At 35.1% G+C, this 19,554-nt stretch overlaps 2 protein-coding genes across 4 annotated transcripts in view; both read right to left on the bottom strand.

Annotated features, from left to right (window-relative positions):
• Positions 1 to 19,554, bottom strand: part of LOC143245225 (uncharacterized) — a 418,752-nt gene that overhangs the window by 239,615 nt on the left and 159,583 nt on the right. The window lies entirely within an intron of this gene.
• Positions 9,193 to 19,554, bottom strand: part of LOC143236956 (uncharacterized) — a 29,816-nt gene continuing 19,454 nt past the window's right edge. Inside the window, exons 9-14 of the mRNA XM_076475692.1 lie at positions 15,116 to 15,331; positions 13,721 to 13,874; positions 12,717 to 12,791; positions 11,425 to 11,573; positions 10,214 to 10,393; positions 9,193 to 9,330 (exon numbers count right to left, since the gene is read on the bottom strand). Coding sequence (XP_076331807.1) covers positions 9,193 to 9,330; positions 10,214 to 10,393; positions 11,425 to 11,573; positions 12,717 to 12,791; positions 13,721 to 13,874; positions 15,116 to 15,331 — 912 coding nt within the window. The remainder of the gene's footprint in view (positions 9,331 to 10,213; positions 10,394 to 11,424; positions 11,574 to 12,716; positions 12,792 to 13,720; positions 13,875 to 15,115; positions 15,332 to 19,554) is intronic.

Genomic DNA, 19,554 nt, shown 5'->3' with positions numbered 1-19,554 from the left:
AGACAGTCTGGAGCGCACTGGGACGATGAAGAGGAACATGAACAAAGGTAAGTGACAATGAGGAATATATTTTCAGGTGAGGAAACTTCCCAAATAATCACTCACCTCCATACATAGATTATCTAGAATTGTGTTGAGATGGTGAAGAAATCGGTGCAAAAAATTATTAAATGAGCCCTTTGAGAGAGTCAAAAGAAACCTATGGGGTGCAACACTCCATGGTAGAAGCTGCACAAGGGCACATCCCTGAAAGACTGCACTTTATCTAAGACACTTTCTTCTGAGTGCAGAACAGAGACAAGCAAGAAGGCTAAAAGGTATCACAAGGACAAGAGGAATAGGTACATCATTATCCCAAAGCTTGCATACAAGCTCTGACAATAAAAAAGGTATAACAAAGTTAGTATATTGAGGCTGTACCACACATGCTCACCCTCCTGACCACCAATCTCTAAGTCAATATCAGTTGTGGGAGAAAGACACATGTGAAAAGTATATGTTCACAGCTCCTAATCAGCAGACTTCAAAGACCCAAACCAATCATGAGAGGAGGGCACAGCAGTGGATGGACACAACCAATGAGGATTCTTATTGAATCTCACTAACCATTAGACCTCCACATGCCATTCACTAGCTGTGAAAGTATGGTTAGTAAGCAACACATTATAGTTGGATATTAAGAAATATCAATTACTCTGCTAGGTGAGATCATGACCTTGCAGGAATAGGTGAAAGAGAAACAAAGATTAAATAAGCTATGTTTCCAAAATTCACGTAAGGCTAAGGTGGGCTGGACTACACACTGAAAACACCCCTGCCTTGCCTTTGAGCATAGAAAGACCAACTGTTTTAGCACCAGCTGTTGTATACCATTTGATGAGGATCCTCCATGGTTAATCACTTCAGAGACTGAGAGCTGGTAAGTTCCAAGAGTCTTCAATGGATTGCCCCATCTCATTGTGAGCATTGATTGAGCCAGAGCAGATGGTCTGAACTCTCTACATCATCCTGGCCTAATGCAGAATCCTCCATGGTTAATCACTTCAGAGACTGAGAACTGGTAAGTTGCAAGAGTCTCAATGGATTGCCCCATCTCATTGTGAGCATTGATTGAGCCAGAGCAGATGGTCTGAACACTTTACATCATCCTGGCCTAATGCAGAATTTTTTGTAAGTATATCCTTTAAAGCTTCACTAACTACCTTGTGCAATTCAAAGATAGATGAAAGATGAGGAAGGAATAATGTATTCACAACATACCTGTAATTGACAGGTGCAGGGTCAACTGAAGAATGGTCGTTGGTGAAAGTGTGTATGTGCTAATGGAAACAAGAAAGCCAGATTGTGGAGATTGGTTTATGTGGGTATCCCAAGAACCAGTTTGGAAAAAAGGAAGAATGAGAGAAACTTATGAGAGAGGAGATGCAAGATAACAAATAAATGTCTGCCTTAAAGGAGCATATATCATCATTATAGAGTTGCTGAATACAACCCTAATGAGGTAATCAGCAGGACTCTGGATAGAAGATAGGTCCCAAGTACAAAAGACAGTGATAAGAACCATAAGGAGGAAGACTGACAAAACACTAAATAACCTGCATAGGACCAGGGCATTCATTAAGAATAAAATGAACCCTTGAAAGAGGAACAAAAGAGAAGATATGGGGAGAAAAGGAGTGATTGCACCTGCATAGTCATGGAATATGAGAGGGGAAAAGATTGGTCAGTATTAAGTGGAAAGAAGTGCAGAAATATGATAGTAGGGAGGAAACAACATAGCAAGTAGGAATAGGACTAATGTATCTAGGAAGAGTAGAAACACCTGCTACAGGTTTTATAGAGACCAGGGTAAAAGCATGGAAAATCACAGATAATCCAGTCAGGCAAGAATTAGGAAGGAGCAGTGAATAAGGAAGAAAAGAAAGAGGATATAAAAGAACTAGTGAGAAAATTATTCAGTGACATTAGGAAGAAGTGAAGGCAGAGGAAATGTCCCCTGAAAAATTCAGATAGAAGAGAGAGGTACTGTTTACAGATAAACTGTCCCTTGTGAGAGAAGGGATATGTTACAATGAAAGAAAGTTAAAAAAGAAATGTTTACAATGAGACCAATATAAATAGAACACCTGAACATTGGCATACACAAAGTGGTAGAATGGTGCCAGGAGTGAAACAGCTATGTGATGAGGGAGATGGACCAGATATATTTCATATGTAATTAAAGTAGTCTCAAAACCTGAGGAAAGTGAGATGGGTGATGGTAGATCAGAGGGATGGAAAGTTAGAAAGGGGAAGTCAAGGATGAGACAAGAGGAGATAGATTAAAAGAAACAAGGTTGAGAATGCCTGTTAGGGTTCACCAAAACAACCCTTTAAAGAGTGTGTCCACAGTAAGGGCCAGAGGAAGGAGATGGAGACAGCATGGATAACAAAAAAAAAAAAAAAGATGAGATTTGTCCACATTGAGGGCATAGATAACCAGGGCTGAGGAAAAACCTCATTCCACAGGAGACATAGAAAAAAAGTTAGCAATAAGGGTGTGGATAAGGCAACAAAACAGGATGAACAACTTAAAAGCCAAACAGTGAAGACTAGTGGATAAGGAACCATTTTGTGGGAAGGATGCAATCACGTTGGGATGACAGTTTATGCCAATGCATAGAGCCCTAGAACATGACTGGTTATAAAATCCATTCAAATGAAACAGGACCAGATTATCTCTATGCACATATTAAGGAATAGGAAAGAAGATGAAACATAATATACTATAAAGTCCACATGATGGAGTAAGTCACCATACATAAACACTGACTATGTGTAACATGGTACTAAGGAAATAAGTATGTCTAAACCCTATATCTGAATAGTATGTGAAAGAATAATAAACTATATCAAAATATTACTAATGTTGTGTGACATGCCACAGAGTAAACAATTATGTCTAAATTATATTTTCTAACAACATATAAGAGAAAATAACCAGATCTAATTTTCATAGTCTGTCTTGACATGGTAAGAAGTAATGATTATTAAACAATATTATGACTGAAGTATGACTTATATAGGAATATGAGAGAGAATTAAACATTATCTTCCATGTGTATATTATAACAAGTAAATAAGTAAAGCTGAACATATCTGTCACGCCTACAAACAGATGTGCATAGGCAAGTATTTCCAGAAACGAAAGAGGGAGGCAGAGCTATTATGTTTCATTTGCTAAATATAGAAATTTCACAGCAAATATAAAAGATAGGAGATTATTATTTTAATTACAGCTTGTCAATATTGGTAAATTGAGTTCTAATTTGTAAGAGACTACGAATTTTGTATCTGGACATGACAAACATACAATATGACCCAAATGTATTCACAACATACCATACAATAGATAAAAAATTGATACTTTGAATTAATGTTTATTTACCTTTAAAATAAAAAAAATAACTAATGTATAACCCTAAAATTTGAATTATAAACTACAAATTAAAATCAAAGTTACTGATATACATTCATAAAATAGTATTTCAATAAAACTTGGTTAGCCTTACAAACATGATGACATACCCATTGACTCATGACCATAGAAAACCTATAAAACTATTTCTAAACATTGACAGTTATGGACTATAACCAAACTCTTCATTATAGGTGGGACATGGTAAGGTGTATTAAATACGCCTAAAATCATCTCCAGTGAATTTACAAGAGTAAGTGAATAATATCAAAACATTATCTTCCATGAAGAAATGTTACGGAGAAAGAACTAGAATTAGACAATAATACGGGCATGGACATGGCAAGGAATAATCAACTAAGACTTAGCATTATCTTCCATGGGTATATGTAGAGAAATAATGAATTAGATGTAAGTATTACCTTCTAAGTGGACATATTAAGAAGTAAACAATCAGAATTAAATACTCATGCCTATTTGTTACATGTGAGAGAGCTACTAACTGTAACTTAACGAAATATGTTCACAAGATATGAAATAAGTAAATATGACCATTCATCAACTGCTGTATATAGATGTGAAAAGGTAATGAACTGTGACTAAATATAACTGCCAAGTGATAAAAGTTAAGCAGTAAGCAATTATAAAAACTATTTTATTCTCTGCAGTACACGGTCAAGAGCTTCAAACTAGATATAAATGATATACTGTATGGAGATATGTTAAGGAGTGTTAAATGATATCTGAACCTTAAGTCCTATCAGTTGTGTGTTAAGAGGGAATGAGCTCTATCTAAACAGTAACTTCTACAGGTTAGCTGGATGAAATGTAAAACATTAGAAATGAAAGTATACCTGATGGAAATGCTAGGTGTAGAATTAACTGGTCAGAGACGAAAAAAAAGCCACAAGTAGAAGGCATACACAGAAAAGTATTGGGTGGAAAAGTCACCCATTTAATCTTCTTCAATGTTCTGTGAAGGGATGTGTGTGGCAGGAACAGAAGATAGTCCAGGTAGCAAGATGGAACCCACCAAAAATTAGACAAAAGCTGTCACTTTCTCAACAGATAGAGTTTTGGGAGTTGGGAGTGATATTTTCACAAAAAGAATTTATATTAATTTGTGAATTCACTCTGTAAAGTTGAAAACAGAACATTTCAACAAGTCCCAGCAAAATTAAACATCTTTACCCAACTGTGCTGAGGAAAAGAAGATTTTCACACATGAACATAGAAGGAGCATTTTCACATGGGGGTGAGTTGCACTCCTATTAATGGAAGGTTTAGTTGCATGATACATCATCACATCAATTTGAGGTGGAGTTTCACAAGGCTGGTAGTGTGCATATCTCTCTGGTAGAATAGCTAACCTGTGTATGGAGTTTTATATTTTGTCACTTTGGTATAAAAAAATATAACAATAAATAAAAAGTGCACTTACTTTAGCATTCAGATCATTTACTCTTGGTGTGACTAAAGCATGGCATCTATACTTCAGTAATCCTACTTTTTTCCCCCCACTATGCTGGTTTGTCCAGATGAACAATTCATGTAGTTTTCAAATATGCATGTCATTCAATACAAAAAAATTTTCTTCCTATCTTTATTGTCAAACACCAAATAAAAGTATGTTAACATTTTCTTAAACTGAAAATGTATTTCTAACTTGGGCTTACTTCCTCTCACCCAAACTTATTTCGACTTTGGTTTACCCTCTAAGCATTGTTAAAAATTGTATCACTGACAGTGCATCAGTTTTTATAGCCCTCCATTTCTGTGCCATTTCAGAACATATGTTGATCATATGACTACTCCCCACCAATCATATTGCACCATCTATACTAGCACTATACTGTTTTAGCACCATCCCAACTTTCAAGAATTAGCAGGTACAAAATAAAAACACTGGTTTGTGAGGAAGGAGGAAGAGTGGGCGAGATGGATGTAAATTACCTATTGAATATACATTTTCAGTGTAAGAAAATGTTAACTTCATAAATAGTACTACCTCCACTCACACAAAGCAAGAATCTCACAACGAAAAGAAGAAGGGGCCATGAAAGGACAACAGTATCAAGTGGAGAGCAACCAACTTGAAAGAACAGGTGTGCCATAATAGGAAAAGAAGGCTCACCTGTGGGGCATAGCACTACTTCTGAAACAGGTATGCTCTTCGCCTAGTAACAAACACAATAATACACACAGGGCAAAATGTATGAGGCAGGCACTATATACTTTCAACAAAGAAATGTAAAGCATTGTTCATTGAAGAAGAGTTGTATAACTATGACATGAAACAACACAGCCAAATTAAATTAGTGCAAAGCATAGAGCAGTGGTTCTTAACCTGGGTTCAATCGAACCCCAGGGGTTCAGTGGAGGTCAAGACACTCACACTGTGTGTGTGTGTGTGTGTGTGTGTGTCCATTCCGTTCACCCCACTCCTATGATTCATGACGTCATGTTCCACTTGGCCATCATTGGCTGCGGCTGATCACATCACATCACTTTGCCTCAATATCTGTGCTGCAGGGAACTTCGTGGGCTTAGCAGTCAACTTGTGGCTGTAGTAATCGTGCATCATTTGTGATTTTTTCCTAATCTTTCGGTACCTTCATATTAACTATGTCGAGCAAAAACAGAAAGTGGTGGAACGAATACGTACAATATGGATTCACGTGTGTATAACGGAACATGATGGGGGTCAGCGTCCTCAATGCATGATTTGCAATGCCAAGTTGATCAATTCTAGTCTAGCACCAACAAAACTAAGAGAACACTCCCTAAAGCTGCATGGAGATGGGAAATACAAGAACACAATGCTTGCTGAATTCAAGGTAAAGAGAGCCAGGTTCGATGAAAAGGCTACTTTGCCTGTTCTCGGATTTGTACCCATCGACAAACCGATCCTCACAGCTGCTGAAAATAAGTTATCCCCAATTCCTCTTTCACGTGACACCATCAGCAGCAGAATAGATGACATGAGCAATGACATCTTGGTTCAAGTAAAGGAACAGACTTTGTTACGAAAATGATATGAGAGTTGCACTTACCAAGGTGAAGCCACACATTTCTAAGCTTGTCTCTGAAAGGCAACAGCAAAAGTCACATTGATTTGCAGTAGATATTCAGTGAGTTATATTTTTGTTTTTGTGTGAAATTTATGTTTTGTTGGGTTTGTTCTTTAAACAGTATAAATTGTGTGCAATTGATACATCGTTCATTTTGTGCACTAATAAAATATCTACTTATGTTTTGAATTTGAAAAAAAATATTTTATTTTTCCAATTATAAAGGGTTCAGTGAATGCAAGTACGAAACTTCCGGGGGTTCAGTACCTCCAACAAGGGTAAGAACCACTGGCATAGAGTCTTGGGACAGACTAGAGCCCATAAATAGCTGTCCAATTGGACAAAACACCTAGTGAAAGTGACTTGTTTAAGATACTGTGAGCAACTAGAGCAATCCTCCCTGTCAAGAAAAAAAATCCAAAGAAAGTGCCTTGAAAAAGTTTCAGGTAATTCCATTGACAGTCATTCATACATCCATACATGCAACAAGTGTTAGCATCGGACACAATAATTAGTCATACTAAGGTGCTTGATAATGTGATATAGATATACATGGCTAGGACTTGTGTGCAGTCCACCTGGGCAAAAAGCATATAGGGAAAGTGCCTTGGGATATTTTGGATTATGCCAAGTGCAGGCCATCTGGGTAAAAACGTCTGATGGAAGCATTTTGCATAAGTATGGAACATCAACAAATGCAAGAAGTATAACAATGATAGCCTTCTTCTAACTGAGTGAAAACATATGAGTTATAAGGTATTATTTAGTTTTTGTACAAACCCCACTCACTCAGGAGGAAACCTTAATGTTCCACCACTCCAGAGACTGGGAATCAGAAACAGTGAGGATTCCCATACTCAATTACTAGAAAACGAAAGGGGGGGGATACACACTAAGGAGTCTAGAGGAAAACACATTGGAGACAGTCAATCATATGAGTTCATGATCCCAACCAGTGTGCATAAGAGGAGATAGATCATGGAATACAGAAGAATTCCATGGAACAAACAGACAGCAACAAGAACATGAAAAGAGGCAATACAATCCACATAATGTACCAGGGAATAAACTGAACTAAGTAGTTGATCTGGAATCAAATGGGAATATGGGTAGAAAATGAAAGAGACAGAAACAGAAGAAAAGGTTAAACAATTTTCCAGGACAGCCAATATTCCATGAAGTATTGTCTGATCCAGAATGAGGATAACATATGAAGAATAGTAAAAAATCCAGAAAACATTAAGGGCATATATACAGGAATGACGATTTCCACATGCCAGGAGGAGGAGGAAATAGGTCTGAAGAGACAGGTAGTACAAGAAACATGTTGTAATAGGTTCAAAGAGAGAACTGGACAGGGTATGAAGGACAATATGGAAATCCCAATTTAGCAGAGATAATGTGGATAGACAATATGAAAGGAGTGGAAATAACTAAGGAGGAAAGTGGAAGAAAGGAAGGTGTTCAACAGGACAGTCCTGCAATGAGCAGCATTTGTAGAGAACAAACCATCACCAAACACTGGGTGAAGAACTGGGACAAGTGAGGAAGAGAAAGACAGGATGGTTGGAAACCAATAACAATGAAATCAATGCTTCTGGTAGATGGACAAGGTGAAGCATCATGTGCAAGGAAAAATGTTACATGATGGGAGAGTCCCTGAGCTGAGACAAGAAACCAGACAAAGCCAAGTTTGAGGATGGCGTTTTGTACCACTGGGATGTCATAAATCCAATCACAGTTGATGAAGGAATGATTGGGACAGAGGTAAGGGCAGTGTTTGTTGCTCCCATAAGGGCCAGATCAGAAGAACCATCTCTGAGATGACCAATATGAAGTAACCAACAAAACATGACAAGGAGTGGTCTGGATAAGGAAAATGATTATGGAGAGGAGTCTGTTTTGTTTTAAATTTTGCACAAAGCTACACAATGGCTACCTGAGCTGGAGAGGAGTCAGAATGAAGGGTAGATGTAAATGAAGAATTCTCCAATCTTGACTGAAAGTACTCACCTAGAGCTGGAGGTGAGGAACTGGAGACCAAAAAGAAGGAAAATTGGCATTTCAGCAAGTGGAAAATGCATATAGATGCAGTGTTCCTAGGGAAGACAACATTTACTGAAATACCTGAAGCTGAAGAGACCACTCTGTGGGGAGAACATAGTTGGAACTGGATAAGCAATCAACCACAAGGTTCATAATTTCGGGATCATCACACATCCAAATCTCACGACAGATTTGTTGCCTACAGATACAGAGTCTGAAAACACAAGAGTTTGGGAATTGGTTCCCTCTTGCTTTGGCAGCAGGATCAGCAGAAAGAACAAAAACCATCTAACCTCACAGGGAAAAAATAAAATGATAAAAAACCTGATGAACTATCAAAACTTCTAAGATGTTGAAATGGAGAGTAGCCTCCTTGATTTACCACTAATCCAAATCTTTATGGAAGCCCCCAGCCCATCAAAGAAACATCTGTGAACAGATGAGACTAAATATGAGGCAGAGGAATGACAATTTTCACCTAGTTCAAGTCCCTGTTGAGCAACCAAGTAAGATTGGCCCTGATCTCAGGCAGAATGAAGATGAGATGAACCAAGGTATCATAGGACAAATTCCACTAGTCAAGAAGCATTCATTGAAGAGAATGCATATGTTTTTGACTCAAGGTAATGAGAGTGTCCAAGGAAACTCACAACCCAAAAAGAAACAGAATTTCCCGTGCAGAGAGATGGAGAAAGTAGGACCTTCATGACTGCTTGCTCCAAATCCTAGACCCAAAGTGGAGAAAGCCAGTTGCAACTGAGGTGGAAATTGAAGAGAACTCTCAAATCAATAAGAAATTTTGTGGGGGTAATAAAGGACTTCTACAACTTGATGAGAAACCCTACCTGAAGAGCTTCTCAAAGAAGAAAATTCTGCTAGAAGAGTAGATGGTATGGAAGGCACAGTATCATTTGGTGGAGTTTATCACAAGTGTATGATTACATGTTCTGAAATGGCACTAAAATAAAGGGGTACAAAAGGCTGGTGCACTGTTAATAATAAACTATTTAGCAATGCTTAGAAGGCAAACCACGGTTGAGATAGCTCCTCAGGGTGAGAGGAGGTAGTAACAGTTTCAGAATTAATATTCCTGTATATTAAATTTGTCCTTGTCAATGTCTTTGTGTAGTTTGAATTTCTAATTGGTTGTAAGACTCAACAACAGCCTATTTTGATGTTAAAATTGTGAAAGTGAGAAATTAAAACACAGATGCATCATGTAACACAGAAGAGTTAAGACTACAAATTTTATTTATTTCCTTTTAAAACCAAAAAATTAAAACTTAAATAATATTAAAACTTGAACTATGGACTACATTTTGTTGACATATATTGATAATAAAGTTATTTAGTTACATTTTGAATATAATTTTCTAAATGGTTGCGAACCTGTCTGCACAGGCTTAACTGGATTAGTGAAACCACCACAACACATATTAAACATATTACACATCTAGTACTCAGAGAAAATTATGAATACAACTGTGTCGCACAGACTAGAATGATCTGAGCTGGAGTGGAATGTTATCACTGATGCACCAAAGAAAAAAATATTATTCTAATAGTTTGTTCTGTTTAGTTGAAATACCATACAATCTTTTATCATTTTAATAACTATAAATGTGTTGGAAAATTGTACCTTTGCAGTATAGAAAACAGTGCTGCTGTTAGCTGGTGGAGGAAGACCAATAAATCGAAAGACATAAGAGAACTGAAGAGAAGTGACAGGAATAAGTTTTTCTAATGACTGCATATGGAGCTGATATGTCAGAGGGGTTCTTTCTGTTGGAACTGAGCAGGCACGTACGACAGCCTGAGTCTGTAGGAAAAATACAAAGTTGTTCAAATCAGTTTGTTCAAATTGAAAATTAACAATGCAAAGTGTTTAAAATAATTTATAGGATAACTTCACGTTTTTTAATCTAACTTCAAAATAAATCAGCTCATTTAATTCTTAATAAAATTCAAGTGATTTTTATACTTCACACTTCACTATAGTATTTATAATGATTACTAATAATGTTTAGGGACAAGTAAATAATGACTTCATTTTATCAGTGCCACACTTTTCAACAGACAGGAAGTCAGTGATAATACGTGAAGCAAAGACCTAGTTTTAGTTATAGTCCATCGTTTTTTTAACATTAGTTATAATGTTGAATATACATTTATTCACACTTGTAAAGAATATTTGGCATTGTTATTTTACATGCCAATTTGTTTAGCTTGGTTGTTATTAAGAACAAAGCAACAGAATGGGCTACCTGTGCTCTGCCCATCATGGGCATAAATGACTTTTAATGTTGTGAGTCCACATAAATTTACAAAACTGGACAAAACATGCATGATTTTATTGGAATCATAGTTGAAAATAGATAACAAGTGTATCCATCTGGAAAATTCTAATCATTATGGAACTTTTGTTCTCTTATGAATGGTTTTAGAATATTAAATAATTAAATTCTAGTTTGTCCATTAACCACAGTTAGCTATATCTTTAAGAAATAGTATTTTATATATAGTTCAGATCTATATTGTTTCCATGCTTTGATCAGTAATTATTTATAGTTAATATCTTAATACATTTTGGTCTTCTTTTGTGTGTTTTCTTATAGCAAAGCCACATTGGGCTATCTGCTGAGCTCACTGAGGTGAATCGAACCCCTGATTTTGGCGTTGTAAATCCGGAGATGTACCGCTGTACTGGTGGGGGGCGTGCCCTTTTGTTTATTTCATTTTTCACCTATAATATCTTTGTCTAAAAAAATTTCAGGTTTTTAGATATAATATGCTTATTAGGTGTTTGCATTATATTTAATAAATAACTTTGTTTTACTCTCTTTGACTTACCCATCCATATGCAACATAAGGTTCTATATACACATGGCACAATACAACTACTGGAAAAGCATAGAGAGTCAAGTTGGTTGTACCACAAACCCCATCTATGTCACATGCCTTCAGGTTAATGACATACACACCATGTTCTACAACTGTGCCTGTTGAAAAATCAGTAAGCAATTGTGTCTGTAATCAAAACATTCAGAATATTTAGCTTTAGACACCAATTACTACACCAAATATGTACATAAACAATTTTTTATTACTAGAAAATGAAGTGCAGTTGTTTTTTGTTTTTTTTATCAGTGCTTTCATACATTTATATTCAAAACACTTTTAATCATAAATCAAAATTTACATATTTTAACAGTGCTAAGCATTAAAAAGAACTTGTAACCTGGTTGAGACTGCAAATTTGCGAGTCAGATTAAAATAAAAACGAGTCCAAATAACACTACTGAATTCAAACAGAAAGTAAAACAGACAGGCTAACAGACCACCGAGCCAAAGTACCATATCACTGAGTCACAGTAATACACTACTGAGTCAAAACAGAACATCAATGGCTCAATAGCACATAAATGAACCAGACCAATACATCATATCACTGAGTCAAAATAGAACATCAATGGCTCAATAGCACATAAATGAACCAGACCAATACATCATATCACTGAGTCAAAACAGAACATCAATGGCTCAATAGCACATAAATGAACCAGACCAATACATCATATCACTGAGTCAAAACAGAACATCAATGGCTCAATAGCACATAAATGAACCAGACCAATACATCATATCACTGAGTCAAAACAGAACATGAATGGCTCAATAGCACATAAATGAACCAGACCAATACATCATATCACTGAGTCAAAACAGAACATCAATGATTCAGAGCAGCACATGAATGAACCAGAACAATGCAACATGAGCCAAAGATAATACTGAATAAAGATTTATTAAATCTATTTAATATATTTTATATATTTTGCATTCATATACAAACAAAAGATTATAAAAATGAACATTAAGTTTGCCCCCATAATTAACTTTGACGACTAAATATTTCTCAATGTATGCAAAGCCCTGCAACAGAAATTCACTTTTGCTTGAAATATTCGTTTTACCACTAAATCACGGTATTTAAAACTTTGATATTTTACACTACAAGTTATTTTAATATATACCAATAATATTGCTGTCATTAATAGATCCTTGTTAAATTGTTTTGGAATATATGTTTTGTAACATCTGTTAGAAATAACATATAAACTGAATGGAAAACTCTCACAAACCTTGAGGTAAAGTAAGAATTGTTTCACCTTTTGTACTTCCTTTTATGTCATTGTAATGATACGAACGAGGAAAACCTACAAGAAATATAATTCATATACACTAGCTTAATGCAAAACTTGGAGAAAAAAACCAACTAGAAGTATACTTTTTTCACAAAACATTAAAAGATTTGACTGTAAAAAAGAAATATACAATCAATAACACTAAAATAATCAGCATATAAAATTGTAATCATAACAAGTAACCAATAAGAATCAAATGTGATATTAAATGTTCCTTTAAGAACAATACGTATCCACAGCTAAGAGGAAATGTAAATAGGTATGCAAATAACTTTTTAACTTTTGACAAGTTTATGTAGCTATGCATGCAAATATCAGAAGATAAATAGGCTGGTTTATACATAACGCAATATTTAAGACACCAATCAAAATTTAAGTTTTGTGTTTACGTAAAGTACTATACCTCATGTACTCCCAGAAAAACAGTAGTATGCCAGTTATGGTGTACACATAACATTCATTAAAATTTCTGACAGTTACTAATTTATATTATCATCTATACTGGATCATTGTCATCTTACTCTGTCATAATCATTTATCTATCTCATAGAAACCTATGTTTGTGACAATCAAAATAAGGGTTGTCTCATTAGGGTTTAAGCTCTGTTTAGTCAGTATGTAAAAACGTGTCTTCAAACAAAATGTTAAACAAAAAGTTTTGATTCGTGTTAGTGCATAGCTGTGCAACTATTTCTGGTGTATCTACTGTGGAGATCAAACAGTACATATACTGTTAACAAACATACTGTATTACTATAGTGTATGTATATGTGTGTGTGTGTGTGTGTGTGTGTGTGTGTGTGTGTGTGTGTGTGTGTGTGTGTGTGTGTGTGTGTGTGTGTGTGTGTGCTCGTGCACAAGTGCACTTTACACATAAAAATTTTATTTAAATATTAATATGAAAAGTTAATTTCTAAATCAACATAGAAATACTAAAAAACCTGTAATATTCCAACTGAGAGTCTGTACTGCTCTCATGGAGCTTACTGTTGCCTCTATAATAACAGGCATTCTTGCAGGCACAGTGAAGACACCATTGACTGGGTTTCTCCTCCTGATAGGTACACCTCGGACAGATACAGACTGAAGCCACACCTTTGTAGGAAATAAACTACATAATTTGATAGAAAGTCCGCACATATACATGCAAGTATTAGGCACTTTGTAATCTATTTTGATCTCAGTTTAAGAAATTAGAAAAATTCTGTTCACTGTTTTTAAGAAGCTGTTATTTTGTACCAAATACATGAATAAGGAAAAAAAATGAATTTGAAAGTAGGGCTGTGTATAAACTGTTAACGCTACAAGTACTATTTGATTGATGAATTTGAAAGTAGGGCTGTGTATAAACTGTTAACGCTACAAGTACTATTTGATTGATGAATTTCAAAGTAGGGCTGTGTATAAACTGTTAACGCTACAAGTACTATTTGATTGAGCTGAAATAAATTACATTTAAAAGGGCAAATGGATAAACAGTAAAGTTCAATCTAGGACTAATTTTCACAAGCTTGAGGTAATTTTTATTTTAAGAAATAATAAATAGAACAATGTACTTATTTAAAATTAAGGACAATTAATTATAAAGTTCTTTAATAAGATGTAGCAGTGAGCTCTTAATTTTTAATTATTGAACACTCAAAGATTAGGTTTAAATAACAGATATTGAAGATTTATACCATGAGACCGATTTACTTATTATAACATGTTTGAAGGAATCGAATAATATAGGACCATTAGCTATAAAAAATGTATCAAATCAAATTTACCCAATTAACAAATGACACATGCAAGCATAAGTTAACTTGAATAGCAATAGATGCATGAACAGATAATATTACAATTACTGGAAAAGATTTCTTGCTTCCTTTAATAATGGTTGTAAAAGCATGAAAACCAATCTAACACTTAGAGAAAACCATACAAACATACAGAATACCCTAAATAGTTAAAGAAAAGTATACTATGTGAATGTAAATAGTAGCAAATAGCCAATCTATATATAATACACAGGGAATAAGTTTGAAAACAAAAGACAAAGCTTGCCACTTTTGAATAGCTGACTGTTCAATAACTCTCAAGTATCGGTTGTTGATGTTTTTCAATTCATTACATCTTTTGTGTGATTCTGCAAGATAACCCTTTTATGAGCATTAATACATATGCAAAACATTTTAGGTAAAAAAGCATGGGTAAGATCCTTTAATTACTCTTGTATTGCAAGTTAATAATAATATATGAAAAGGACCACTTTCTTGATAGGGAAGTCTTAGAAAGTTATTTTTTTTTAAGTAAACCCTTAAGGCCTAGAGGAAAAACAAACTTAGCGACTTAACCTGAGGTATATCTCCGTCTACAACATTCAGATCCAAAGTTGTGTTACTTTTCAATTTTGGGTTTCTGGCACTGAACACTTGGAGACTAAATTTGAGCTTTTTCCCATATTCTAGTTGTGAAGACAGCAATTTCAATATAGATTTTCTTTGTTCATCTCTGGATATAAGTGAATTGTTCTGGGATGTTTCCAACATATTATAACATGGTTCATTGTTCTGTGTATAAATAATTATGTAAATAAAAATATTTTCATTATGTTACATATATTTAGTTTGGAAACATAAAAAGATTTGTATAACGGCATACAGATCTCACGACATGAAAACAAAAATGCAATTATTACAGCTTTTCAGGTTTATTCATATATAAATATAAGTTAGTAAGTACACACACAGTGGATAATGAGACCACACGGATTATACTAGTAATAGTCCCGAGTAAGTACACAGTGGATAATGAGACCACACGGATTATATTAGTAATGTCCCGAGTAAGTACACAGTGGATAATGAAACCACACGGATTATATTAGTAATGTCCTTAGTAAGTACACAGTGGATAATGAGACCACATGGATTATATTAGTAATGTCCCTAGTAAGTACACAGTGGATAATGAGACCACACAGATTATATTATTAATGTCCCTAGTAAGTACACAGTGGATAATGAATAATGAGACCACACAAATTATATTAGTAATGTCCTTAGTAAGTACACAGTGGATAATGAAACCACACAGATAATATTAGTAATGTCCTTAGTAAGTACACAGTGGATAATGAGACCACATGGATTATATTAGTAATGTCCCTAGTAAGTACACAGTAGATAATGAGACCACACGGATTATATTAGTAATGTCCCTAGTAAGTACACAGTGGATAATGAATAATGAGACCACACAGATTATATTAGTAATGTCCCTAGTAAGTACACAGTGGATAATGAGACCACACAGATTATATTAGTAATGTCCCTAGTAAGTACACAGTGGATAATGAATAATGAGACCACATGGATTATATTAGTAATGTCCTTGTAAGTACACAGCGGATAATGAATAATGAGACCACACAGATTATATTAGTAATGTCCCTAGTAAGTACACAGTGGATAATGAGACCACACAGATTATATTAGTAATGTCCCGAGTAAGTACACAGTGGATAATGAGACCACACAGATTATATTAGTAATGTCCCTAGTAAGTACACAGTGGATAATGAGACCACACAGATTATATTAGTAATGTCCCTAGTAAGTACACAGTGGATAATGAATAATGAGACCACATGGATTATATTAGTAATGTCCTTAGTAAGTACACAGCGGATAATGAATAATGAGACCACACAGATTATATTAGTAATGTCCCTAGTAAGTACACAGTGGATAATGAGACCACACAGATTATATTAGTAATGTCCCTAGTAAGTACACAGTGGATAATGAGACCACACGGATTATATTAGTAATGTCCCTAGTAAGTACACAGTGGATAATGAATAATGAGACCACAGAGATTATATTAGTAATGTCCTTAGTAAGTACACAGTGGATAATGAGACCACACAGATTATATTAGTAATGTCCCTAGTAAGTACACAGTGGATAATGAGACCACACGGATTATATTAGTAATGTCCTTAGTAAGTACACAGTGGATAATGAATAATGAGACCACATGGATTATATTAGTAATGTCCTTAGTAAGTACACAGTGGATAATGAGACCACACGGATTATATTAGTAATGTCCTTAGTAAGTACACAGTGGATAATGAGACCACACGGATTATATTAGTAATGTCCCTAGTAAGTACACAGTGGATAATGAATAATGAGACCACATGGATTATATTAGTAATGTCCTTAGTAAGTACACAGTGGATAATGAGACCACTTGGATTATATTAGTAATGTCCCGAGTAAGTACACAGTGGATAATGAATAATGAGACCACACAGATTATATTAGTAATGTCCCTAGTAAGTACACAGTGGATAATGAGACCACACAGATTATATTAGTAATGTCCCTAGTAAGTACACAGTGGATAATGAATAATGAGACCACATGGATTATATTAGTAATGTCCTTAGTAAGTACACAGCGGATAATGAATAATGAGACCACACAGATTATATTAGTAATGTCCCTAGTAAGTACACAGTGGATAATGAGACCAAACGGATTATATTAGTAATGTCCCTAGTAAGTACACAGTGGATAATGAATAATGAGACCACACAGATTATATTAGTAATGTCCTTAGTAAGTACACAGTGGATAATGAGACCACACAGATTATATTAGTAATGTCCCTAGTAAGTACACAGTGGATAATGAGACCACACGGATTATATTAGTAATGTCCTTAGTAAGTACACAGTGGATAATGAATAATGAGACCACATGGATTATATTAGTAATGTCCTTAGTAAGTATACAGTGGATAATGAGACCACACGGATTATATTAGTAACGTCCTTAGTAAGTACACAGTGGATAATGAGACCACACGGATTATATTAGTAATGTCCCGAGTAAGTACACAGTGGATAATGAGACCACACAGATTATGTTAGTAATGTCCCTAGTAAGTACACAGTGGATAATGAGACGACACGGATTATATTAGTAATGTCCTTAGTAAGTACACAGTGGATAATGAGACCACACGGATTATATTAGTAATGTCCCTAGTAAGTACACAGTGGATAATGAATAATGAGACCACACGGATTATATTAGTAATGTCCTTAGTAAGTACACAGTGGATAATGAGACCACACGGATTATATTAGTAATGTCCCTAGTAAGTACACAGTGGATAATGAATAATGAGACCACACAGATTATATTAGTAATGTCCCTAGTAAGTACACAGTGGATAATGAGACCACACAGATTATATTAGTAATATCCTTAGTAAGTACACAGTGGATAATGAATAATGAGACCACATGGATTATATTAGTAATGTCCTTAGTAAGTACACAGCGGATAATGAATAATGAGACCACACAGATTATATTAGTAATGTCCCTAGTAAGTACACAGTGGATAATGAGACCACACAGATTATATTAGTAATGTCCCTAGTAAGTACACAGTGGATAATGAATAATGAGACCACACAGATTATATTAGTAATGTCCCTAGTAAGTTGGATAATGAGACCACACAGATTATATTAGTAATGTCCCTAGTAAGTACACAGTGGATAATGAGTACACACGGATTATATTAGTAATGTCCCTAGTAAGTACACAGTGGATAATGAATAATGAGACCACACAGATTATATTAGTAATGTCCCTAGTAAGTACACAGTGGATAATGAGACCACACGGATTATATTAGTAATGTCCTTAGTAAGTACACAATGGATAATGAGACCACACGGATTATATTAGTAACGTCCCGAGTAAGTACACAGTGGATAATGAGACCACACAGATTATATTAGTAATGTCCCTAGTAAGTACACTGTGGATAATGAGACCACACGGATTATATTAGTAATGTCCCTAGTAAGTACACAGTGGATAATGAGACCACACGGATTATATTAGTAATGTCCCTAGTAAGTACGCAGTGGATAATGAGACCACACAGATTATATTAGTAATGTCCTTAGTAAGTACACAGTGGATAATGAGACCACACAGATTATATTAGTAATGTCCTTAGTAAGTACACAGTGGATAATGAGACCACACAGATTATATTAGTCATGTCCCTAGTAAGTACACAGTGGATAATGAGACCACACAGATTATATTAGTAATGTCCCTAGTAAGTACACAGTGGATAATGAGACCACACAGATTATATTAGTAATGTCCCTAGTAAGTACATTGTGGATAATGAGACCACACAGATTATATTAGTAATGTCCCTAGTAAGTACACAGTGGATAATGAGACCACACAGATTATATTAGTAATGTCCCTAGTAAGTACACAGTGGATAATGAGACCACACAGATTATATTAGTAATGTCCCTAGTAAGTACACAGTGGATAATGAGACCACACAGATTATATTAGTAATGTCCCTAGTAAGTACACAGTGGATAATGAGACCACACAGATTATATTAGTAATGTCCCTAGTAAGTACACAGTGGATAATGAATAATGAGACCACACAGATTATATTAGTAATGTCCCTAGTAAGTACACAGTGGATAATGAGACCACACGGATTATATTAGTAATGTCCTTAGTAAGTACACAGTGGATAATGAGACCACACAGATTATATTAGTAATGTCCCAAGTAAGTACACAGTGGATAATGAGACCACACAGATTATATTAGTAATGTCCCTAGTAAGTACACTGTGGATAATGAGACCACACAGATTATATTTGTAATGTCCCTAGCAAGTACACAGTGGATAATGAGACCACACGGATTATATTAGTAA

Source organism: Tachypleus tridentatus, chromosome 2 (genome assembly GCF_004210375.1).
Source record: "Tachypleus tridentatus isolate NWPU-2018 chromosome 2, ASM421037v1, whole genome shotgun sequence".
Taxonomy (NCBI): domain Eukaryota; kingdom Metazoa; phylum Arthropoda; class Merostomata; order Xiphosura; family Limulidae; genus Tachypleus; species Tachypleus tridentatus.
Note: the sequence above shows the minus strand (reverse complement) of the source record. Positions and strands in the feature narration are given on the sequence as shown.